Source organism: Gopherus evgoodei, chromosome 13 (assembly GCF_007399415.2).
Source record: "Gopherus evgoodei ecotype Sinaloan lineage chromosome 13, rGopEvg1_v1.p, whole genome shotgun sequence".
NCBI lineage: Eukaryota > Metazoa > Chordata > Testudines > Testudinidae > Gopherus > Gopherus evgoodei.
Window position 1 is genome coordinate 28,957,938 of NC_044334.1, and position 25,998 is coordinate 28,983,935.

Below are 25,998 nucleotides of genomic sequence, written 5' to 3' on the forward strand. Positions count from 1 at the left end.
ATCTCATGGCAGCAAAAGGGGTGAGGGCAGGAGCAGAGCTGGGGGAACGGGTGGGAGGGGGGTTGTGATGGGATTATAGGCCCCACTCAAAGGCTAAAGGAGTGATGGAGGACTGGGCCGCAAAGAATGCCTGGCCTCCCCTGCAGCTGCAGAGCATACTCCACATGAGGGACCTGCTCCAAAGGGGCCTGAAAGTCAGTGCGGAGAGGGAGAGGAGAGGCTGGCTGCAGGGAGGCAGTCCTGGGACAGCGATCCCCAGGAGAAGGGTCTGGACTGTGGGTCAGACCCAGCCAAACAGGGGCCTGACCCTTTTCCCACCCCTGCTCCTGGACGAGGGAGACTAGCAGGGCCCTGAGAAGGGAGCTGGTGAGCACCACTGACTCTCTGAGCTGTTGGGAGGCACCAGGAATGCCCCACGAGGGCAGGGGGCTGGGACCATGCCCCAGCTGAAGAGAGAGCAGGGTAGGTAGGAAGGGGCCCAGGGGAGGCTGCTCTGGTGTATCAGCAAGAGGAGACTCAGACTCTCCTCTCCTCACCCCATCCCCCCTGGGCTGGGACTCAGTGAGAGGGAGGGAGGGCCTGGGTCCCCCCACCCCATCCAGCCAGGAGAATCCGGGGAGCACTGGGGAATGATGGAGCATAACTCAGCTGCCAGGCCCATGGAACACCCAGCAAGGCCAGCCCAGGACTTTGCCGACAGCTGAGCCACGGCCTGCCCATTAGGCCTGTTGGCCTTCAAGTGACGCCTGCTATGGGGTTACTTCTCCTCAGGGGGCTCTGGGTCCTCATCTCCCCCTCTGCCACATGTTCTGCAGTGTGTGCTGCTAGTGCAGACCTCCTCCCATCACAAGGCGAGGAGACCCGCTAGGTTTTCCACTTGGAATGTTTTTCCTCCAAAGCTGCTCAGGGCTGAGCGTGGCAGGCTGCACCTTGGGTCTGGAGGGATTGATGGAGGAAGGCTGGCCATGCCAAGCCCTGGACAGTGGCAGTGGTGTTAGTACAGCAGAAAGGCAATACAGTGTTAGGCTGTGGGAGGGCAGAGGAGTTATGGGGTGGGATCAGGGATGGCGCTGGTGTTACTAACACAAACACTGAGTGCTAGGGTGCAAACTGCTCTCTGGAGGTCCAGTCTGTGTCGGGTTATTTCCCAGAACATGATCTCAGATAATAGTGGTTTCCCTGTCATTCCAGTCGGTGACTTTCCCGTTGTAACTGCACGAGGCAGAGCAGAAGCCCAGCCACATTCGTCATCTCCAGACAAAGCAGAACCTGAGGAACAAACACATAAGGGGCTGCGAGAAAATTACAAATCAAGAGATGCAGGAATAAAACCCTCCAGAGAAAACAATGAAACGCTAGCGAGAGAGTATGACAGGAGCTCTGGAGCAGCCTCCTGCCAGGGCAGCACCAGGCTCACCCAGTAGGTGGTGCTGCGGGAGCACTGACTGAGGGAGCCCCCAGGTACTTGGGTCTCACCTCTCCCAGGCAGAAGGGTGGTAGTAACGCTGGCTCTGGGGAGCCCCCTGCTACCTGCAGGGTTCATTGCGGGGAGGAGGAATGTGTTTCCAAAAAAAAGCCATGTTTTGTTGGGAAAAAAGTGACTGAAATGAGCCTGTGCAGCGCGGCCTCAGAAACACCCAGCCGGGCTCCGAGTCCTGGGCTCCTGGCCAACTGCAGTTTCAGTTTCTCAGGAAGTGGCTGAGAGCTCTGAGCGGGGTGGAGGAAAGGCAGGCCGGCCTAGGGCCTGGGAGCTGGGGCTCTGCTGGGGGCAGAGAAGATCCCTAAATCCGGAGGAAGGAGGCCGGTGGGGGGCTCTGAGGAATCCATGGCCCGGGTCTCAGAGCACAATCTGCACAGACAGCCCCGTGGGGCTCAGACATTATGGAGCACGGACCCACTGGGAGCTCTGCAGCCACTGGCGGGGCCCAGGGCACAATCTTTATTAGAGAGTTGACTGGCAGAGTGAGTGTCCTGGACGTGTGTTGGGAGGACACTGGGGTGGATCTGAAGAGGAGGGTGATACAAAAAATTGGTCGCGACAGTGATGTTGACGGGCTTAGACTGGTATTCGCAGGCAAACAGCTGGAAGATGCCAGGAGTCTGCGGCACCAAGGGCTGACCAATCACTGCACTGTCCATTTGGTTAAGCGATGTAAGTTCTGGGCGATGATGGGAGGGGAGTGCAGGAGAAGGGGCTGGATGGGGTGGCCAGGAGAGTGGGTGATCAGGGGGAGGAGGGGGGAGCTGGGTGATGTCCTTACGAGGGGCTGGTGACGGCCTTTACCAAGGGGACGGATCGGCGGAACTGAAAGAAAGCACAAGCAGGATTGCTGAATGAAGAGCCAATGGATTTTACTGCCCAGGGCACATCTGCAGGGAGCGTCTGAGCTTTAACAGCATCCGGATAATTCCCACAGGGAGCAACTCAGGGGGCCAGGCAGGGCTGGGGTGGTCCTACTGGCAATTGCTTACCCAGGAGACTTTGTTCGTTCTTACTTAGATTTGTTGTTTTGCCAAATAAAAGCCACCCAGGCTGACAGGCTGTAGCTCCTGTGTGTGGGTGTGGGTGGAAGGGAATGGAATGGGGGGGGAGGGGCTGCAGGAAAGGAGAAGGGTCACTAGGCACCCTGCTCCTAAAGGTGGGGGAGAGGCCATGTCTGGACAGCCCACACATGTATAAAAGAGCTGCCAGAGCATGCGAACGTGGAGCAGGAGGAAAGGAGAGGAACCTGGGCCTTGCCTCATCGGCATGGAGGGAAGGGAGAGAAAGGAAAGCCCCACCCCAGCAGTCGGGGAGGGGGCAGGAATGCAGGGTGCCGCATCCTGGCCAGGGGTGAGGATGAGAAGGTGGGGGAGCCCCCTCTTAGCAGCAGGCAGGAAGGTGCAGCGGTGAGGCAGAGCTCGATTCCCAGAAGCCAGGAGAGGAAGAAGAAGGAAAACCCCTCCTCCCGCAGGCCAGGAGTGGGTTCCCAGGGATAGATTCCAAGGTCCGAAGGGACCATTGTGATTGTCTAGTGTCAGACCTCCAGTAGCACACAGGCTGTCGAACTGCTCCACAATAATGCCTTGGACAGAGCTTTTTAGAAACAGCCAACAGCCACTCTTGGGTTTGAAATGGCCAGTGATGGAGAATCCACCGCGACCCTTGGGAAATTGTTTTGATGGTTAATTACTCTCAGCGTTGTAAATTTGTGCCTTATTTCCAGTCTGCATTTGTCTAGCTTCAATTTCCAGCCATTGGGTTGTGTTGGATCTTCCTCTGCGAGAGTGAAGAGCCCCACATTTATTCTCCATATAGGTGCTTATAGATTGTGATCAGATCTCCCTTTGACCTTCTGTTTGTTAAACTACCTAGAGTGAGCTCCTTGCCCCGGCAGGTTTTCCAATCCTTTAACCATTCTCGTGGCTCTTCTCTCAACATTCTCCCATTTATCAACCTCTTTCTCGAATTGTGGGCACCAGAACTGGACACAGGATTCCAGCAGTGGTCACACAGGTGACTAACACAGAGTAAAATAACCTCTCTGCTCCTACCTGGGATTCCTGTTTAGGCATCCCAGGATCGCATTGGCCCTTTTGGTCACAGATTGGGAGCTCATTCAGCTGATTGTCCACCATGAGCCCCAAATCTTTTTCAGAGTCGTTATTTCCCAGGATAGAGTTCTCCATCCTGTAAGCAAGACCTACGTTCTTTGGTCCTAGGTATTTACATTTACATTTCGCTGTATTAGAATCAATATTGTATGTTTGCACCCACCTTACCAGGTGATCTAGATGGCTCTGTATCAGTGATCTATCCACACCTCCAATTTTTGTATCATCAGCAAACTTTATCAGCGATGATTTTATGTTGTCTTCCAGGTCAATGATCAAAATGAGAAATAGAGTAGAGCCAAGAACCAATCCCTCTCAGGAAACAAACCTGCTTGATGATTTATCCAGTTTTTAATCAATTGAATTTGTTTGTTGTTAATATTTTATCATTCTAGATTTGTAATCAAAATATCATGCGGTACCAAGTTAAATACCTTACAGATGTCGCAGTACGTTACGTCAGCACTATTACCTTTTTCAACCTAATTTGTAATCTCATCCAAAAAATATATCAAGTTAGTTCGACAGGATCTATTTTCCATAAACAAACCTTGATTTGCGTTAACTTCATTTCATTTTGCCAGCAGATCAAGGAACGTGATCGTTCCCCTCTATTCGACATTGGTGAGGCCTCATCTGGAGTACTGTGTGTCCAGTTTTGGGCCCCACACTACAAGAAGGATGTGGAAAAATTGGAAATAGTCCAGCGGAGGGCAACAAAAAAGATTAGGGGGCTGGAGCACGTCACTTATGAAGAGAGGCTGAGGGAACTAGGATTGTTTAGTCTGCAGAAGAGAAGAATGAAGGGGGATTTGATAGCTGCTTTCAACTACCTGAAAGGGGGTTCCAAAGAGGATGGATCTAGACTGTTCTCAGTGGTAGCAGATGACAGAACAAGGAGCAATGGTCTCAAGTTGCAGTGGGGGAGGTTTAGGTTGGATATTAGGAAAAACTTTTTCACTAGGAGGGTGGTGAAGCACTGGAATGGGTTACCTAGGGAGGTGGTGGAATCTCCTTCCTTAGGGGTTTTTAAGGTCAGGCTTGACAAAGCCCTGGCTGGGATGATTTAGTTGGGGATTGGTCCTGCTTTGAGCAGGGAGTGGGACTAGATGACCTCCTGAGGTCCCTTCCAAACCCGATATTCTATGATTCACTCCTTTAATTATTTATCAATCAAGTCCCGTATCAGCTGCTCCATTATCTTGGCCAGGATCAATGTCAGGCTGACAGGCCTATAGTTACCAAGGTAACTCCATTTGCCCTTTTTAAAAATTGGCACAACATTAGTGGTCTTCCAATCTTGTGGAACATCCCTGGCACTTCAAGACGTTTTGAAAATCAGCATTAATGGGCCAGCAAGCTCCTTAGCCAGCTCTTTTAAAACTCATGGATGCAAGTTATCTGGACCTGCTAAGTTAAAAATATCTAATTTTGGTAGTTTCTGTTTAAGATCTTCCTGAGATCCTAGAGGTATATGATGAGACTATATTATCTGTTTATTCCCCAAATATAGAACAGAAATATTGATTGAACACTTCTGCCTTTTCTCCATTATTATTGATAATTCTACCATTTACATTTTGTAATGGACCAATACCATTGTCAGGATTCTTTCTGTTCTTAATGTATTTAAAAACCTCCTTTTTATTGTTCTTATCTCTGCCATAAATGACTCTGTGTCCTTTTTCTTCCCTTATCAATTTTCTACAATTCCTAACTTCTGATTTATATTCATTATTATCAGCTTCCCCTTTCTTCCGTTTGTTGTTTATATTTTTTTATTTTTATTTCGTATAGCTGCCTTCACATCCCTCTAAACGAGGTTGTTTTTTTAAACCAGTAAGGCCTTCCTAGACTGTGGCTTTTGGGGCATCTAGTAAGGTGCTCTTAAATGATTCTCAATTATCATTCATAATTTTCTGATTAAATTCTTCCTCTCAGCTGATTTGTCTCATAATTGTTTTTGGCTGTGTGAAATTGACCCTATTAAAGCAGCAAGAATATATATTACCAGTCTGGACTTTGCTTTCACATTATAAACGTGATCAGATCGTGATCACTTGTATAAAGAGACGATGGGATTGACTATACACTCAAGTTCCACCTAGGAGGGGCAGGGTTTGTTCACTAGCGGAAAGAGCTTAGATACTGTTTCCACATCTAACAGGCAGCAGCCCACCCCATAGTCTCTCTATCCAGTCAGAGAGCAGCAAATCTGCAGGGTAATAATTTTACGGGTGTCACCCTGCTGCCCCAGCAGGCTAGAAATAGCAGAGCCCCAGCACCATTCAGTGTGTCCCTCTACACAGCTATCTGGGACATAATATGGCAGCAAAAGGCTTCTTTCTAAAGGGGCTGAGAGCAGGACTGGGACAGTGGGGAAAAGGTGAGAGAGGGATACTTCTCCTCAGGGGGCTGAGGGTCCTGATCTTCCTCTCTGATGTTTGTTTTGCAGTGCGCGGTGGTGGTGATCCAAGCTTCCTTCCTCAAGGTAAGGAGAGACGCTGTTTTTTTCCACTTTGAATGTTTTCCCTTTAAAAGTGCTGCTCAGGGAGAGAGCAACAGGCTGGATCCTGGGTCTGGAGGGACAGAGTGAGGAAGGCTGGCCGTGCTCTAGAGGATTTGCAGTGTGGCCTTGGTATGTCACTGCCTCCTACCTCTACTCGCTTCCCCATCTATCAAATGGAGACAGCATCCTAGATCAAGCCCTGACAGTGGCGTTAGTGCAGCAGAAAGGCAATACAATGTTAGGCTGTGGGAGATCAGAGGAGCTATGGGGTGGGATCAGGGATGGTGTTGGTGTTACCAACAGAAACAATGGGGGATAGGCAGGGCCGGTGCAACCACTAGGCGAACTATGCAGTGGCCTAGGGCTGTGGTTGTGGCTGGGGGTGCCCAGGGCCTCCTTAGGCATAGGCAGCTGCATAGGGCACCTGAAAATTTGGGGTACCACTGGGTCTTAGTGTCCACCCTACTGGTTTTCCTATCCCTGTTCTGACCCTTCCTGCGAAGGGGATCTAGTAGTTAAAAGAGAAAAAGTCATCAGGCTGCCAGACCTGTTACAACACTGAAACTGTTAAAGAGCCAGTCAAGGGGTAATGAAGACATTTAAGAGGCATTTGTCAACCCCCAGGTATCTACTGTCAGTGTCTGAATGTACTGACAAAAACAGTCATGCATGACTGTAATATTTATTCAGGACATGTCAGTCTACAGGACCTTACTTTAAAATTTGCTTTAAAAATATTTCATTAGTGAGTTGGTGAAGATTATAAAATCACATCTCTAAAAAATCCTTGTATAGATTTTTAGATCACAATCATCTTTAGCCTTAAATGCTTGGATCTTCAGACATACTTTTTTTAAATAAATTCTTCAAAAGACTCCCCTTATCTAAAATACAAATTGTAATTACTATAGTAAAACTTACTTCCAAAGTCTTCCTGTCCTTTCCGTCTATCCATTTCTCCCTTTATCCCCTCTCTCCCCAAGAAAGCAACAGCCCTTTGCTTCCAGATAGCTGGACAAAGAGTTTCCCTTTCTTTACTTCTGACTATTTGATGAACTAGTTTTAAGCAAAATCAGTACCTTAGTAAGATACAAAATCCTTTGTTATGCTTAAAATCTTTGGAAACAGATTTTTTAAAGTTGGTGAAATTTCATAAACATGTGTATTGTTATGGAGATCACACACAGTAAATTAGTGTTCTCTTTTTCTAAAAGCAATGAACATTGTTATGAACACACTAAACCTCTGCGACTGATTAATTTAAAATGATGTTTGTTTCAGGGAGTTAAATATGTAGTAATCTGGAAAGAGTACATTTAAGAGTATATTTAAAATATAAAATCAGCTTAGAAATACTGATTTAAGAAAATGTAAAACAGAGAAGAGCTGCATCATGTATTCCACAATATTGAATGTTGTATTCAGCAAGACAGCTGACTCACCCTTACTACAAAGTTTTTGCAAACAAATGTCTGACAAACTTCAGGGCATATCAAAAAACCTGTGACTGACATTTTTTATTCCCAAGTTTAGTGCTTTTAATTAGGTACCTTCTGCATGTCCATTCTGCGTGAGGGAGAGGGTACAGGGGTCTCTGTGGGGAACTGTGACTCTCCGCCACTGTGAAGTGGGCCGGATGTCTTGTTATTCTTTCTGCCTTGTCCCTCCACCCCTGCCAGGCTGCAAGCTCAGGCTGCCGTGGGGCATAGGGGCACCAGTTTAATATTACTGCATAGGGCCCTGAAAATCCTAAGGACGACCCTGGGGGCACCAAAAAGCAGTGCCCTGGCTTGGCAGGGAGGAGCGGCCTTCTGGAGGCACCGGAGAGCCAGAGTGCCCTGCTTGCAGCGGCACCGAGCCCCAGCCATGGAGGAGCCGGCACGGTGCAGGGGGGCACGAGCCCCACAAAGGCGGCAGCACTGCTAGCGGGGAGCAGCTGCTCCCCCCCGCCCCTCCTGGACAAGCTGTGGCCTAACACCTCCAGGCGGGGGGGGGGGGGCGAGGGTGGAAGTTTCACCTAGGGTGCAAAATATCCGTGCACCAGCCCTGGGGATAGGGTGCAAACTGCTTTCTGGATGTCCAGTCTGTGTCGGCTTATTTCCCAGAATATGATGTAAAGTGACAGTGGTTTCTCTGCTATTCCAGTCTTTCACTTTCCTGCTGTAACTGCACAAGGCAGAGAGAAAGCCCAGCCACATTCATCATCTCCAGACAAAGCAGAACCTGAGGAACAAACACGTAAGGGGCCTCAAGAAATTATAATTGGGCCATGCAGGAATAAAACCTCCAGAGAAAACAATGAAATGCTAGCGAGAGAATATGACAGGAGCTCTGGAGCAGCCTCCTGCTAAGCGCAGGACCAGCTTGTGGCAATAGGTGGTGATGCAGAAGCATTGGTTGTGAGGGACTCCCAGGTACTCGCGTCCCAGCCTCTCCCAGGCAGAAGGGTGGTAGAAACACTGGCTGTGGGGAGCCCGCTGATACCTCCAGGGTTCATTGCGAGGTGAGGGTAGTCTGTGATATTCTACCATCCTCCTCCCACAACCAAGGGACCAGAATCTTTGTAGAAGTGTGTGGGGGGGGGCAGCAGATGCTGGAACTAGGGGGGTTTCAGGGGGCCATGTCCCCCCCCCACTTATTAATACGGTGTACTTTGGGGGAAGTGGGCAGCATTGCCCCTCCAAACTGCAAGCCCATGTTAAAAAGGGTGGCATGGCCCTCTCACTTTTGCAGCGCGGCTTCCTACAACCGAAACCCACCCAGCTCTGAGACTAAAATGGGCTTCCACATGCATAGATTGTGCAGGTCTTCCTTGTATGCTTGTCCCTCTCCTCACCTGAGCTGTGAAATGGTTATCGGCGTCGGCCCTTTAAATTGTCATCTTCAGAGAGCCAGCGTTTGCCCCCCTTCCTGTAAATGTGAACATGGAATCCCCACCTCTCTCAGAGCTGTTGTTCCCGGCTGTTGGCAGACTGAGGCAGAAATCATGGCATCACGTTCACCTGGGCCATGTTTTGTAACCACGGGGGCTACAGGCTTGATTTTCTATTTTAAATGAAAAGTTTGATTTTGAAACACAAGATTCCACCACAAGGGAAGGACCGGGGCATCAACCCAAATCCGCCTCCAGCCTCTCCTAGCAGGACGAGCTCATGGGAAGTGGGGTAGGAGCACTGGCTGGCAGGGAGCTCTGAGTAGCTGCAACCCCATACTGTCCTAACAGACACCCCACTCTGCATGTAAAACTTGTTCTAGGGGATTCCTCCTAGCTCAGGTTGGGGAGCCCTGTGCTGTGCTAAGTTTCAGCAGCCAGCGTGTGGATGCCACGGCTCTAGAAACACAAATATCACCTGACAGACACAGGTTTTAATATGTGATGTTATCTGTGTTCCCTCTCCAGGAGAAGCAAGAAAAGTAGTGGCTGCATTTAGACACTCTGCCATGTTAAAGGGAAAATGCAAGAGGTGTGTCGGAGAGGTAAGGGGCTGTTTTCTCACAGTCAGAGACATGTCAGTTAGTTTAACAGTTCCCATTGGGGGACACAAAGGAAATGTGACAATTATGGAGGTCAGGAGAACAGGAATTGCCAACCTGGATCAGACCTGAGTGATCCTGTCTCTGAGCATGGCCACTGCCAGGTGCTCCGGAGGAAGAACCCCACAGGAGGCAGTTGTGGGGCAATCTGCCCCCACATTAGGACTCATCCTGGTCCCTAATAGTGAGAGATTGGTCTGAGCCCTGAAGCACAAGGTTTAATATCCCTGCCAATATTTTTGTGAGAAAGACAAGGTGGGGGAGGTAATATCTTTTATTGGACCAACTTCTGCTGGTGAGAGAGACAAGCTATCACGCTACACACAGAGCTCTTCTTCAGGTCTGGGCAAAGACAGGGGGGAGGCAAGTGGGGCAATTTGCCCAGGGCCCCACAGGAGCCCCCACGAGAATATAGTATCTTATAGTATTGCAACTTTTCTTTATGGAAGGGGCTCCCGAAATTGCTTATGTCAGCCCCCCTGAATCCTCTGGGCAGTACTGGGCAAAAAACTCAGAGCAGAGTAACAGTTAAAAAGAAGGTGGAACAGATTGTTTAGCCATAAGCAGTTAGCAAATATTGTAAGGGATCGTTCAAGGTGGAGTGGCCCATTAACACCTCCGCAGTCATAGGATAAAAGTGGGGGTGTTAGTGGGTTACAGATTGGTGTAATGAGTCATAAATCCAGTGTCTTTGTTCGGTCCATGATTTTTAGTGTCCAGCAGAGTTATGAATTTAAGCTCCCAGGCTCGTCTTTTGAAAGTCTTGTTTAGGTTTCCTTTGAGGACTGGCTAAGCAGTAGTTCTGCAGAAAAGGATCTAGGAGTTACAGTGGACGAGAAACTGGATATGAGTCAGACAAGTGCCCCTTGTTGCCAAGAAGGCCAACAGCATATTGGGCTGTATTAGTAGGAGCATTGCCAGCAGATCAAGGGAAGTGATTATTCCCCTCTATTCAGCACTGGTGAGGCCACATTTGGAGTATTGCATCCACTACTACAGAAAGGATGTGGACAAATTGGAGAGAGTCCAGCAGAGGGCAAGGAAAATGATTAGGGGGCTGGGCACATGACTTACAAGGAGAGGCTGAGGGAACTGGGATTATTTTGTCTGCAGAAGAGAAGAGCGATGGGGGATTTGACAGCAGCCACAGCAGTGCTTTAACATGGCTTGTGTAGTCGTGGCAGAGCGCTGGGAGCTCTCCAGCGCTCTAAAAACCCACCTCCATGAGGGGCGTAGCTACCAGCACGGGGGCACTGTCTACACGGGCGCCTTGCAGTGCTGAAACTTGCAACACTCAGAGGGGTGTTTTTTCACCCCTCTGAGCGAGAAAGTTGCAGCGCTGTAAATTGCCAGTATAGACAAGCCCTTTCTCACCAACAGAACTTGGTCCAATAAAAGATATTACCTCCCCCACCTTCTCTCTCTAATATCCTGGGACTGACAACTCTGGATATTCTTGATCGCCATATAAATGTTCACTCCATATTTGAATCCCGTTAAGTTCTTGTTCTCAGTGACTTTCTGTTGCAGAGAGTTTCACAAGCTAACTATCCATTGTGTGAAAGTCTTTTCTTTTATCAGCTTTGAATTTGCTACATTTTAACTTCACTGAATGTCCCTTCTTCTTGTGTTAGGAGGCAGGGAGAACAGAAATCCCTGATCTAGCTTCTCTATAGCAATCCGTGTAATAGGCAGGGCTGATAACTCAATCCAGTATTAAAGTTGCCTAAAACTTCCCATTGCAACACCCCATTACAGCGTAGAAATGTGCCAAATTTCAGCCATTTGCCCTGAAATTTTCCATCCTCTGTGTTTGCCTCAGGCTGAATTCTCTTCTTTTAACGGTTCAACCATATCCAAGAACAGGGCTAGGGGAATACACATTGTTTTGCCAATGTTAAAAAATTCTGGTGACCTTTTCTTTGAACGGCTCTAGCATCTCAGCCTTTGGAGCTACTTAGGAAATGCCAGAAGTAAGATCGTCTGTGCAAACTTAATTCACTCCCTGGTGCACATCCATTATGATTCAGTCTCCAATTCCACGATCACGTACTCGTCTCTCCACCGATCCTCTGCCTTATTCAGTGCACAGAAACATGGCACCCACTCAATGAGCAGCTATTCAGCAGCACTTGCTGAACTTCTGTGGCACAGCTCTGGCATCCATCTATGCATCCATCCATCCATTGGTTGAAACCATCTCCAGAAGTCTCCCCCTTATCCCTGTTCAAATACCGCAACAACCTAGGAAATTAATACATAAAAATCTTGATTGTGAAGCTTTTAAGTCTGCTACGACTATAACACACCTGACATAAACCAACCACAGCAAGGAAATTATACGCTCGGCCTCCTTTTTTGAGGTTGTAGAGCTGTTTCTTTGTTTCACAATCAAATTTCCTGTGTATCAATAAAATTTTTGTTAGCAGCTTCGCCAATTTTTTCTTCTATTCCTTCAGTACTCTCAGACAAAACCTTCTGGAGAAGGGAGATGCAAGGAATTCATTCAATTTCTCCACCGCTTCTCTTTCTGTTCCAGTGTCCAGCATTGCTCCAACTTCCTGACACTTTGGTGACTCACTGGACTGTCACAGGCTTCCTGCTTTGGAGCATCTTCAAGGATTTCTTGTTGGTTGTTGTCTTTGGTAATTCTTCTCCAGTTCCCCCTCAGCCCTTCCAGTGTCCATCTAATATTTACCTTCCCTAGGTGACGCTCAGGCCTCACTCAGGCTGGACTGCTGGACACCTCTTCTACCTAGCACTTCTATTCCATTTTCAGTCTGAGCTTTGTTCTGCCAGTATCATGAACTGTTACATCCTAAGGATACATCTACACAGTGATCAAAAACCCACGGCACCAACTCTCAGAGCAAGGTCAGCTGACTCAGGCTTGGACAGGGGCTCAGGCTGTGGAGCTAACAATAACAGTGCAGATGTTTGGGCTGGGACTTCAGCCTGGGCTGTGAGCCCATCCCCCTTGCTGAGCCAGCTGCCAGCTGGGAGCATCTAGCAGCAGAGAAATGGCACATGGGGCTTCTGGGACAAGCAGAATCCAGCTGGTTAACACGTTGCCAGGCTGTGCAGTGATGGGACAGGGAACTTGGTGCATTACCGTAACTGGCAGAGTCCACGGGTCATGAGCAGTAACCATTAGAAGCCCCTAGTTACTGGAACTCGCTGTCTTTCAGATCCTTCCAGAGGTAACGCCGGAGACTGTTGCAGGCACAGAGGAGAACGGGACTGTCTACAGGTAGGAGCTCCAGGGTGCCACAGGATGTGGCCCTAGAAGCCCTGTCCAAGCCTGACCTCTGAGTTTTCATTGTGCCCCCCAGAGCTCGCATCCCCAGCGCTGGCTCCTTCCACTGCTCCGAAACGGGGCTTGGCTTTGAGGTGAGCGCAGCAGTGACCATTGAGTACGAATACGGCTCCTGGGCAGAGAGTCTGAGCCCATCTGCCAGGCAGGAGTGGATGGTCGCCGGCCCCCTGTTCCACATCAGGGCCGAGCCTGACACGGTGCGAGCCGTGCACCTCCCCCACTTCGTGTGCCTTGCAGGTAGGGCAGAAACGGGGAGTCAATGGGCTAGCTGCTGGAGTCAGGGGCTGATGGTGGCTTTGAGCCACAGTCTGCAGCCAGTGGGGCTGGGGGGTCCTGGAGCACTGCGGGAGTTCGGCTCCACTGGTGCGTGTGGGCTCTGGGGCACATCCTCCAGTGGTCCCCTGGGGGGAGGTCCATCAGTGCTGCCAGGGCTTGTCGCCTTGGTCTGTGAGCAGCAGAAGCATAAGGGAGACTGTGCCTGGCCCTGCTCCGGGGAGCAGGCAGCTGAGAGGAAGGCTCCTGGCTGCCTCTCCCTCCTCCTCCTCGCTGTGCAGGGCCGGGCACAGTCCAGCTCAGTTCAGGTGTAGATCCCCCACACTGACAGGAGTGTGGATCCCCCTGTGGGGGATGGTGGGTAGATCCTCCAATGCCTGAGAGACCGGTGCCCGTCACACGGGAGTGCAAGAAGCGCTTGGGGCAGGAGGCGGGGAGGGGCGGGGACTCTGGGGCAGACCCTAGGGCTCTGTGGGTGAGCAGGCTAGGGTAAGACAGCAGGAGGGTATCAGGCCCGGTGCACACTCAGCAGTCAGGCTGAGCTGGGGAGAAGGCCCAGAGGAGATTCAGGCCACTGTGTCCCTGCGAGAGGTCTACAGGACCTTTCTGTGTGTTCCCACCTCCCAGGACCTGGCACTTGCTTCTGTAGAGCTTCTCAGCCTTTCATGCCCATGGAAGTTGTACTCAGCCCGAGGCAATGGGCACATCTGCTGTCTTGCTGCAGGGCTTTCAGCCAGACACCCAAGTCAAATATGACGAGCATTAATGAAAATCTTATTCATCTGATAAGGAAGTTCTACCAATCACAAAGGATCGGACACATTACCTCCCCGTTAATGAATATTCCAGATCTTACCCAAATACACAGCCCATTCTTATTAACAAAACTAAAACGTATTAAAAAAGAAAAGAGCCTATTGGTTAAAAGGTCAGGATACATACAGACTTCTGAAGAGCCCCACATGGCTCCAGAGCCCCAGGCTGGCCACTCCTGGAACGCAACCTCTAGTTATTACAAATCAGGATGAGACTAAGTGGGGGGGAGGCACATTACCCATTTTCTGCTTAGTGCAGACAGGGCCAGCTCCAGCTTTTTTGCCACCCCAAGCAGCGAGGGAAAAAAGAGAAAAAAGAAAAGCCCGATTGAGCTGCCAGTGAAGTGCCACCAAAAAGGACGAGAGGGACTGAAGGACCCGCCACCGGATTGCTGCCGCAGACCTGGCCCAGAGTACAGGGTCTTGTACCTTCCTCTGTAACAGCTGGTACCTTCCTCTGTAACAGCTGGTACCTTCCTCTGTAACAGCTGGCACTGGCCACTGTCAGAGACAGGACACATGACTAGCTGGGCCTCAGGTCTGATCCAGTCTGGCCATTCCTATTTTCTAAATTCCTGTCACAAATTTTCAGTTGAACCAGAAAGCGAGGCTGTCCTACAATTCTGACATCCTGGAAATTCCCTCCAGTGCAGAGGGTCCATACAGGGCCCTGGACACCACTTAGGGCCCGCTTTGTTACTAACACAACAGTGTATTGTGTCATTTGGGCCTTCTACGCTGGGGTGTATTTTGACCGTATTGGACAAACTCCCCAAGGCTGAGCAGAATTAAATGAGGGAGAGACAGGAAGGTACAATGGAACCTCGTTGTCTTTACTGATCCTTTTGCAGATGGAACAGATGAAAGCTTGTGCCACATTGCCCATTTTGAAGCTGGCAGGATGACCCTGGAGAGTCCAACTAGAATTAATAACTTCTTTGCTGTCCTGGAGAATCCCAGCTTCTCCCAGCTCGGCGTGCTTTGGAGAAAGATACGTTCAACCATAAAATTTATTCCCATCCATTCCCTTGTGCTGATATTCCGGATGCTCAGTGCCGCTGATGTCACTCTCCACCTCTACCTGATACCCAATGACCACTCACTGAGGAAGGTAAAACACAATCCCATTTATACAGCATTCCTACTGCCAAGATGGCCGGCTCTGCACAGCTGTTAGAGTGAAAATGAGCCACATAAATACACAGAAACAGTTAAGCAAAGTCCTGAAAGGCCAAGCACCATGCACTGTTCGGAGAGGGAAAGGGAGAGGCCTACTTGCCAGCTACTGCCACTAAGGAAACCAGAAAACATCTCAAACAGTGGTAGAGGTCTGTGCAGGGGGTCTGAATCTCTCTCACTGAGGGTTTAATACTGCCACCCAGCGCTGTCATATTTGAGCGTAAGATCTAGAGGGTCAAATCCTGCTGATGACTCAGTGGGGATCCTTACGGCTGCACCTGATGAGACTTTTTCTATTTTTTTTAACTGGATTGTTTAATTCACAGAGTAAGAACACTCTTAAAAACAGGTTTCATAGTTTAAAAACGTGTGGTCAATTATGACTTGACAGAACAAATCCTAGCTTTTCCGCACTGCGGTCACGTTCCACCCATTTGAATTGCTTGTGTCACACACTGGAAGGTATGAGGGTTAAGAGATATGGCTACAGACCACCAGTGAGTGTGTAATACCCACTGGTGAGAGACTTGTAACACAGACTCACCAGAGGGCTATGTGGACTGTAGACTTTTCCCTTTCTGATGCCCTGCATGAACGGAGAGCTGGCTGCAGCCCAATGATCCCTGTTCGTTCTGCTCAGAAATGACAATGCTTTAAATTTACAGGCCATTGAAGAAGAAGAAATGAAGTGGAAGTCAAAGCATGTACCTAAGCCTCCTCAGACTGACCCTCTGTACTTTGGGTCTCGGTACCAGGTGTCCGGTCCATCAGATCTTGAGATAACCCCGATGGTAAGTGGGACTGTCCCATGCTAGCACTAAGGCAGGAAACACTGGGATTCTCTGCCCCAGACTGGCTGTCAGAATCCACCTGACTAGTATTCAGAGTAAACAGGGACAGTCATTGGTATTGTAAGGTATTAATGGGAGCAGATACTTAACTGGTGATTCTTGTCCCCATGAACAGAGTTAAACTGATTAGATTTGGGATTGTAGTAGGGTCTTCAGTGGGTTGGGTGGCCTAGTGCTTAGTGTCCACTCAGCTGGGGGTGGGGCAGAGGTGGGGGAGCCCGGGCCCAACCACTCCACCGGGCTCTGACCCAGGAGGCTCAGCAGCACGGAGGGTTGTGGACCCTCTGTGTTACCCTCCCTGGGTCGCTTCCTACCACTGCTCTTGCCACCTCTGCTCCCAGATAAGGAGAAAGAAAATATAGAAGGGAAACCAAACTGTGAGCCCCAACCAGGCTCAGCACACGGTCCTGGAGGTGTCAGGGAGGTGTCTCTGATTCCTTTGCATAAGCCTCCTCCCCGTCCGACCTGGGCTGCTCCCTTTTCAATTCCGTCTCCAGCTGGAGCCTGCTCTGCAGGGCTGGAGGGGTGGGGCTAGCTGGGCCCAGTATTGTCCTTCAACCCCTTCCTTCCCAGTGGGGTTTGTATACCTACACAGGGATCAAGAAGGAATTTGTCCCAAAGCTCTATTGGCAGGGACATAGGAGGTGGGGGTTCACTTTTATCTGGAGCACTGGGCAGAGATCAGCCCTTCCGGGTGTCCCACTATCAGCTCTGGGAGATCTTCTGTGTTTCTCTGCTGGGTTTTGTGCAGACCTCTACATTCAGTCCCAGACTAACTGCAGCAGCCGGCCTTTCAGAGGCTTTGGCACATGTCACTCCTGGGATCCTGAGATTTGTGATTTCCTGAAGGTATTCACTCAGGGCCCTCCTCCTCTACAAGTGCTACCATATCATGAACTGGTTACAAAAGTTTCTTCCTGACACGGTTCTATTTTGCAGCATAGACATGATCTTAACCATATTCCTGAACTGTCCAGCAGCCCTAAATTGTCCGCGGGTTTGGCACAGCTCAGGGACACTGCTGAATCCCACCTACCGTACAAATTGGAACCCGGCTTTAACAGTTTCTAGAACAATCACATTGTAAGCATGTGCCTTGCTACGGCTGTACTTCGGCTCGGACAGACCCTTACGAGCCCTGGCAGCTGTATGTTCCCCTGGTAATTCTCTTGCTGTTCTGGGAGGAGATGTGGCCTGGTGCATGTGATTGTTCATTCCTGCGCTTGGCTGAAGAGGGAGATTCTCCCAGCCCCTTCTCTCTTTGCTTCAGCAACTGCACTTCTGCTATCAGAGTCCAGGTGAGCAGCAGTCGTATATTGAGATCTACACCAAGGAGCTGGAGAAGGAAATCAGGCTCCATGTGAATGGTCAAGATGATGGCAGCTTGGTCTGGGAGGCCTTGGTGAGGCCAGGTAGGATCAGCAGATTGTAGTTCCATGTGGATGACATTTTGAGCAGAACTTCAGGGGAGATGGAGTGGTTATTGTGAGTCATGCTCATGCTGGGAGCAGTGATCTGGGAGAGGTACAGAGGCCCCAACCCAAAGCCCATGAACATCTGTAGGAGACTTTCTATTGACCTCATTGCATTTTGGCTGGGGCCCTAAATCAGCTGTCAGAGATTTGCCATCTCCATCACTGAGGCAAATAATCTTATTCAACTGAACTGAGTTCTGTGGATCAAACACCACTAAATCTCCTTCCCCTTAACCAGGGCAGTTTGTTCTCCAGCAGCGAGATCTGCACCCATTGAGGGGTGCCAGGCTTGCTCCGTGGTGGGGCTCATCTGGGGTCCCTGCAGGGAGGGCAGATGTGACATGGGCAGCAGTCTGCCACTAAGGAAAAGGAGCCCAAAAGTGAATCCTAATTTTGTCAGGTCCCATCCCTGAAGACCCCGAAGGGAGAGAGGAACCAACTGTGGCGGGAGGGTATGCACGGCTGGTCTCCTAGGTTCCCAGTGCATACATAGCAATGCATCTGACTTTTTAAATTCAATTTCCAATTAATATAAAATAACCAGGATACACAGCACAGCACAAGAGGGAAAGTGAAGCTCCACACTACAGGCAGAAACAAGAGGAATATCCACCTTTTACGGTACATGGCCCATCTTAAAAAAATCCGAAATCATCCATTCTACTCTCCATCACTTTTTACTTGCTGGAGAGAAAGCATCAGCTAGCAAGTGATCCCAGGCAGGGAATACAGAGACTTGCTAACTTGTATCACGCACTGAACAAGCACACAACGGACAGGACAGGACGGGAAAAAAGAGAGAAAACACACTCCAGAGTAGTAGCCGTGTGAGTCTGTATCAGCAAAAAGCTAGTCTCTAAGGTGCCACAAGTACTCCTCGCCCTTTGTAGAAAACACACTGTTAGGAATGGAAAGTGTCACTGAAAAGGGCAAAGAGAGGAAGAACAAACCTGTGTTTGTGGCTGATGTGTGGTGAACGACGTTAAGAGGGGACGAATTCTCTGCTCAAACATCTGGAGAGACTCCACTCATTAGGGCTTCCAGTTAAATTCAGCTGAGAATGAGAGACAGGATTTTGTGTTCCTAATCTCTCTGTGTCTCTGCCAAGAGCTGCTGACCCTCTCGATATCATAGTCAGTGTGAAGAGACTCACGCACTTTGCATCCTCCCTAAGGAAGTTAGTCCAACGAGCTCTAAACAGCACCACCTTGCACCCCAGAGAGAGGGTAACTTATTTCAGAGGATGCTCTAGTGTCCCCCAGAATAATGCTTAAATCCTAAGCCCCTGTGATGGGACAAGTTCCCATCCCACCCAGGAAAGGATTAATGAGTTCCTCCGTGCACACTCAGCTCAAACCCAATACACCTGTGAGGCCTCTGCAGCCTGGGGAAGGCTGGCTCCTTGGGCAGTGGGAGGTGGCACTCAGAGCTCCATAGCAGAGCTCCCAAACTCCCCCAGCAGGGACTGCCCACTAAAGGCACAGCTGCCTGGACTCTCTAGACAAGTAGAGGGACCTTTTTCCTTGGGTTTTTTTGTTTTTCTCTTTGCGCCTGGACCTCTCAGACTGACAAGGCGTTACAGACTCAGCTCTTGCTCGGAGACTGTTACTCCATTCACCTTACAAGGACAGCGGGTGAACTTAGGCTGACTGGGAGACAACGGGATGGTTATATTGTTCTCTTTTTCCATTTAGACTACTGATAAGCCCCAGAAACAGGGGAACTACCCCTGAGACTCCTAGCCAGAGGGACATTCCCCACCCACTCTCCTGTGGCAGACCAGCATTACAGTAACACTTGCAGCCAGAGAAGGGTGTTTGGGACAGAGGAGCTGCATGTCCCCACCCCACGGGGTGCTCTGGAAAAGTGGCTCTCAACCCTTTCAGACTACTGTACCCCTTTCACATTTGTCTCGCGTACCCCCAAGTTTCACCTCCCTTAAAAACTCCTTGCTTATAAAATCAGACATACAAATACGAAAGTATCCCAGCACACTATTACTGAAAAATTGCTAACTTTCTCATTTTACCATAAAATGATAAAATAAATCAATTGGAATAAAAATATTGTATTTACATTTCAGTGTATAGCATGCAGAGCAGTATGAACAAATCATTGTCTGTCTGAAATTTTTGTTTGTACTCACTTCACTGGTGCTTTCCATGTAGCCTGTTGTAAATCTAGGATAATATCTAGCTGAGTTGACGTACCCCTGGAAGACATCTGAATACCCCCAGAAGTACATGAACCCCTGGTTGAGAACCACTGCTCCAGAGGCATGGTCTGCAACACCCCCAAAATATTTTGATGCTTTTTCCTCCTTCTAGAAATTATCTTTGGGAAACTAACCAACTCTTTGAAGGTTCTGTGTGGGAAGGGAGCTATCCAGTACTGTACAGCTTTAGTGACCGGTCAGACCCCTGGCTAGCCAAGGGCTCTTGGAATGCAGAGCCTCTGAGATTGCCCAGAGCCTCTCATAGTCTCCAGTGTTATCCAGGCCTCCCACAAATGACAGAATCGAGTGGCTACTTGACTGATTCCTTTCTTTTCTCTTCTAGGGGACGTTAGTCTTTCTGCTTTGTCCTCCCAAACGCTCACAGGTCAGTCTGATTTTTACAGAGCTTTGAGTTTCCATAGTCTGAATTCATTCTGTTGGCATGTCCAGTCCCCCTGCTTGACGCACATACACTAGGTCACCTGCTCCATCCCTGTGACCACTCTCTGGCCAAAATCCCTGTAAGCTAGAATTAAGGTTGCAAGGATGTATCAGTTCCCAATGCTCTGCTGAAAACTTATCAGAATGTCGAGAGCTATAAAAAAAACAAAAAAACTTGAAAGCCAAAAAATTCCAAGTTAAAGTTTTAAGATTATTAAAAAAACAAAGTGTTCAAGGATCTTGATAATTCCCCAATCTTAACCTTAACTCTGCCATGTGTGCCACCATACCCTTTATTCTGACCTGTTGAATTGCTTTTGTTGTATCCATCAGGAGAGCTAGAAAATACGTGACTTAGAAATTGGTTTCTGCAATTAAAACAACCTTTCCGCCCCTGCTCACCTAACAGGTGCTGGTTGTGACAAGCCTGTTCATAGGCGGCAAGTTATATGGGCCCGTGGTCCCTGTGCTCCACCAATATTCAGGAACATGGGCCTGGCTCCACCAATGTTTGGATTTATATTTTCAGAGCCATAGGATGGACCAGGGCAACCACCCTAGGCCCTGCGCTTCAGGGGGACACAGGGTCCAGGGCACCTGGGGGATTAGCAGGGGACCTGGCGCCAGCAGCAGTGAGCGACCCAGTCCCAGGCCACCCCATCTCTTCCTGCTCCACCCCCCACCCTGCTCCCACTCCACCCCTTTCTCCAACCCCCTGCCCCACCTCTTCTTACCCCTGCTCCACCCCCTCCACCCCTTCCCCCGAATCCCCACCCCATCAAAGAGATTGCACTACAGTACTTTGTGATGGGTTCGGTCACGGAGACCCCCTTGGGACTGTCACTTGACGTGCTGAGATTACGTCTGAGCCTGTTTTCCCTCCCAGCTTGGGACTCCAGAACCCTGCTTTGTTGAGCCAGGCACACTAGCCTACTGCAACACAGACCAAGGGTCTGGTCCATGCCCCTGAAGCGACAGACTTTAACTAAAAAGAGCTCAGCACCTGTCTCCAGCACCCAGACAACGAGCTCCCAATGGAATCCAAACCCCAAATAAATCCATTTTACTCTGTATAAAGCTTATACAGGGTAAACTCATAAATTGTCCGCCCTCTGTAACACTGACAGAGAAATATGCACAGCTGTTTGCTCCCCAAGATATTGATCACTTACTCTGTGTTTAATAAAATCACTTTTGTTTATCAATAAGTATAAAAAATAGGATTTAAGTGGTTTCAAGTAATCACAGACAGAACAAAGTCAGTCACCAAGCAAAATTAAGCAAAAACACATAAGTCTAAGCCTAAAACATTAAGGAACTGATTACAGGTAATATCTCACCCTGAGAGATGTTAAGCTTCTTTCACAGACTAGACTCCTTCCTAGTGTGGGCCAAATCCTTTCACCTGGTACAGTCTGTTAGATCCATCAGATATCTCAGGTGGTAAGCAGGGACTTTCTCATGGCTGGCAGCCTTTGTTCTGCTCCACCCCCTTTTATATCTTTGGCACAAGGCGTGAATCTTTTGTCTCCCTGGGTCCCCACCCCTCCTTCTAAATGGAAAAGTACCAGATTTAAGATGGATTTCATTATCAGGTGACATGGTCACATGTCACTGTAAGACCCCTAGTCTCCGTTCCCCATGAGCTGGCCCACACATACACAGGAAGGCTTTCAAGTAACTAAGGCCATTTACAACCGATCGTTTCTGGAGCACCCTTAAAGGCCTTCACTTAATATATTTACATCATTGATACAAGTCTACATCTTATTCTCCTAACTCCAGACATAGAAATAATACATGCAAACAAATAGGATGAACACACAGTAGATTACAAGCTTTCTAATGACATCATACAAGGGGTATTTAGCATAAAGCATATTCTAGTTATGTCATATTCATAAGCATATTTCCATAAAGCATGTGGAGTGCATTGTCACACAGGGCCCAGTCCAAATCCCATGAAAACCAATGGTAAGACTTCCCCTGATTTCTGTCACATTAGGTTATCAGTCCCACTGGCATGAATCTGGAGTAACTCAGTTCTCCTCAGTGAGGTGACCCTGGGCTTACAGCGGTGAATGGGAGAACAGACACTGGCCTGTTAGCAAACTGGAACTGGCTTTACAGACACTCTGGAACTCTCTGGCCTTGGGTTTATTTTCAAACTCTGACATTTTTTGGTTTGCTTCTTGCATTTACCATTCTGCAGTGCTATGACATGTCACCACTCCCCTAGATAGCAGGTTCATTACTCATATGACCCTAGAACTGGAGCCCCTCACAATCGCTACTGTATTTATCCTCCCACACCCCTGTGCGGCAGGGCAGAGCTAGGATCACTGTTGTACAGATGGGCACGGAGGCGCAGAGAGGCTGAGTGACTTGCCCAGGGCCACGCCAGGAGTCTGTGGCAGAGCAAGGACTTGAACACAGGTCTCAGGCTATTCTGTGAACCACTGGACAATCCTTCCTCCACTAGGGAGACTACTCTGCAGTCTAACAGTGCCCCTGCTAAGAACTGGTTTCACAGTATACATCCTAAACCTTGCGCGGCTCATTAAGGATCACATCCCAAGCTGTACCACACCATGGGAGAGGCTGCTGGGAGGGCCTGGACTGTGTAGCAGTGTTGGCTGTTGCACCAGAACCTCATGGTTGCTCAGCAGCCCTTTGCTGGTGTCTGAAGTCAAAATGGAGGAGTCCTTACCTACCATATGCAGGCTGTGAGCTTTGAGCTAGAAGAGTCTCATGTACAGGGGTGGGAGCAAGTCCCTGCAACCCAGAATGGCACAGGGAAGGAAGACTAATGCAGGGTTGTATCTCCCATGAACAGCAGAGTAATGCAGCGCTGGTGTCTCCATTAGGTGCAGCCTTCGTGGTGAAGCACCGGAGGCAGCTCCGTGCTCGAATGGGACAGATCCAGCCTGTGCTGGTGCGCTTACGGGAGGCCCAGCTCCTTAGCAGTGAAGAAGAGGAAGAGGTGAGAAGTGAACGGACAAGTCGAATGAGGAATGACGCCTTACTGCAGCTGGTTGAGCGGAAGGGAGCTCAGGCCCAAGAAGAACTCTACCAGACTCTCAGAGAGATGGACCCTTACCTTGTACAGGACTTGGAGCAATCCAGCTAGGGCCTGGAGATCCTGCTACCTGCCACCTGTGCTCCTGGCTGTGCCATCGCCAGGGACCATGGAGCAATATGATTTACGTCACGTGAGGAGCTTTTCAAGCCTTCTGACACAGCCACTGGGCTTGTGTCTCACCACTGTGTGCCACACTGGCAGCGTAAAGGAGCTGGAAAGCTGGCTGACCATTCCAGATGGAGATTCCCCTGCACAGCTGACTCTCTGACGTCACTCACAGCAGCCCCAGGGGCCCTCTGCACCCAGGCCCAATCGAGAGCAGCCCTGACTCCTAGTCCAGAGCTTTCACCAGTAAATCATCTGTGATAAATGAAAGGGGCGGGGGGGGGTAGCTCCCTTTTATGGACACCCAGCCAGCCAGTTAGCTCTAAAATCCCTCTTAGTGCTTGTTCTCTATTTGCTTTACCTGTAAAGGGTTAAAAAGTCTCCTTGCACAGGCAAAGGGGAGGGAGTGAGCACCTGACTAAAAGAGCCAATGGGAAGACTAGAGCTTTTTAAAATGGGGAAAAACTTCCCTATGTCTGTCTGTCTGTTGTTCTCCCAGAGAAGCAGAGAGTGGGCTGGAAAGATCTGTAAGAAGCTTGGGGCCAGGTTTGAAAATCATCTGAGTCACCTAAAAACTACTCATGTGAAATCCCAGATATGTAAATAGATCAGGAATGTCTAGGAAGACGTGATTAAGTTTATCTTTGTTTATTTCTTTATGCCTTGTGGACTCCTCTGTGCTAACCCCAAATGCTTTTGTTTTGCTTGTAACCTTTAAACTGGACCTCGAGAAGTTTATTCTTGATGCTTAATTCTTGTAAGTGGGCTTTTAAAATCTCGCACTACCCTGCATTTTCAAATGTATTTTCTGACATTTTATTAAAAACAAAAAATATCTTGTTTAAGGACAGGACTAGATTTTGTGTCCTAAGAGGTTTGTGCGCATGTTGTTTAATTAGCCAGTGGCAACAGCTGATTTCCTTTGTTTTCTTTCTCAGCTCTTCTCCGGAGGGGAGTGAAAGGGCTTAAGGGTTCCCCACAGGGAGGAATTCCCAAGTGCACCTTCCTGGATTCTCAAAGGGGTTTTTGCACTTGGGTGGTGGCAGCATCTACCCATCCCAGATCAGAGAGAAGCTGTAACCTTGGGAGTTTAATACCAGCCTGGAGTGGCCAGTATTAATTTTTAGAATCCTTGCAGACCCCCACCTTCTGCACTCACAGTGCCAGAGTGGGGAATCAGCCTTGACATCATGCGTCCTCCCTAACAAAGGCACTGACACCTGTAAGAACTCTTCAGCTGGCTCCCAGCAGCGCAATGCCTTAACACAGGAAGTACCTCCTTCGCTGATCTCCCACCCCAAACTGGTCTTTAGGGGCCTCGCTGAACTCTAACCCTTGTATCCAGCACAGGGGAATTCTATATTAGACCTCATCTGGACAGATAAAGAGGGACTGATCACAGAACTAAAAATTAATAGTAACTTACATACAAGTGATCATGACTTGATCACACTTACAATGTGCAAACAGAATAAAGTCCGCACCAATGATGGCGCTTCACAAGGGCCAGTTTCACAAAGCTGTAAACAATTATGAGCCAAATCAGCTGGGAGACAAAAAATCATTCAGAAAATGTGAATGACAATTGGGAATTGTTTAAGGACACTGTAGTAGAAAGAAAGAGCCTGAAGCAAGGGCCTGGTGCAAGGCCTGAGGCCTGAACCAAAGTCAGCAGAAGTTATGCTATGAGCAACAGTCAGGCCCTGTCAAAGCCCTGTCTGGGACACAAACTCGATGCCAGTACTGCTAAAACACACAGAATATGCAAACACAGGCCAGCACAAGAACACCCCAACCTAGCACACAATAAAATGGTTTGACAATGGTGATATTTTGTCTGAAACATCAGGAGTGAAAGTACAAAGCCAGGTGGTGAACAGGAATGTTTTGTCTGGAACATCAGGAGGAAAGTAGGGGAGGTAACAAAACACACCGTGAAACGCGTAGGGAGATAAGCTGTTTATCCCAGATTGTTTGTCTCGGTCTATACCCACCACTGACTGAGCTGCGTCCATTGTCATGGGCAGACACGTTTTAGTATCCTCATAGAATCTGCCAGGTGCTATTACCGTGCTTCGTCAACACTGAACCTGGCCGGGCGCCTTCGCTACTAAACCAAGTCTTGTGATCATTGAGTAGTTCGACTGAGGTCTGCTGTGCCACCTATCTGTGCAGGGCTGGGACAGCACACAAAGAACACACGCATGCAGCCGAACAGCTGACCACAGACACTTCATACTAAATGCCCAAAAAGCCACAATTGAGGAAGGGTGTATTGGTTAAAAAAACCTCTTTGAGCGGCGAAGTGAAGGCAGCTATAATATAATATAAAATATAACAAGTGAAAGAAAGAGGAAGTTGATAGTAATGAATATAAATCAGAAGCTAAAACTGATACAGGAAGCAAAGTGACACAAGGGGAAATGTGTGGCCAGCAGAGACAAGGACAGTAAGGAGATTTTTAAGTATATCAGGAACAAAAGGAATCCTTACATTCTTTTCTGGTCTGTTACTAAAAGGAAATAGTAGAATTAATTAGCAATAATAATGCAGAAAAGCCAGAAGTGTTCAATAAATACTCCTGTTCTGTATTTAAGGGGAAAAAACAG

At 48.8% G+C, this 25,998-nt stretch overlaps 1 protein-coding gene across 6 annotated transcripts; it reads left to right on the forward strand.

The window, feature by feature from the left end:
- The first annotated feature begins 1,686 nt into the window (after positions 1–1,686).
- Positions 1,687–24,418, forward strand: LOC115661007 (caspase recruitment domain-containing protein 8-like). Of its 6 annotated transcripts, XR_004002996.1 has the most exons (12): positions 1,690–2,152; positions 6,050–6,085; positions 8,249–8,341; positions 9,504–9,580; positions 12,826–12,887; positions 12,970–13,190; positions 14,893–15,152; positions 15,886–16,011; positions 17,342–17,483; positions 20,105–20,146; positions 23,070–23,635; positions 24,328–24,418. XR_004002996.1 is itself a non-coding variant. In XM_030583087.1 (11 exons), exons 1-11 carry the CDS (start codon positions 1,882–1,884, stop codon positions 23,044–23,046), a joined length of 1,338 nt encoding a protein of 445 aa, XP_030438947.1. In that variant the 5' UTR covers positions 1,687–1,881; the 3' UTR covers positions 23,047–23,088. The 6 variants fall into 6 exon arrangements, 5 of the variants coding, with proteins under 5 accessions (XP_030438947.1, XP_030438946.1, XP_030438945.1 ...); XM_030583087.1 differs by lacking the exon at positions 24,328–24,418 and having other exon boundaries at positions 1,687–2,152; positions 23,039–23,088; XM_030583083.1 differs by lacking the exon at positions 24,328–24,418 and having other exon boundaries at positions 23,070–24,074.
- Positions 24,419–25,998: the final 1,580 nt, after the last annotated feature.

Excerpts from the sequence above, each read along its gene's own strand:
- LOC115661007 (XM_030583083.1), top strand. The coding sequence starts at position 1,882 with ATGGAGCACGGACCCACTGGGAGCTCTGCAGCCACTGGCGGGGCCCAG. Across the intron at positions 8,342-9,503 it reads AGAACCTGAGGAACAAACAC|GAGAAGCAAGAAAAGTAGTG; the intron begins GTAAGGGGCCTC and ends TTCCCTCTCCAG. Across the intron at positions 13,191-14,892 it reads CCACTTCGTGTGCCTTGCAG|ATGGAACAGATGAAAGCTTG; the intron begins GTAGGGCAGAAA and ends ATCCTTTTGCAG.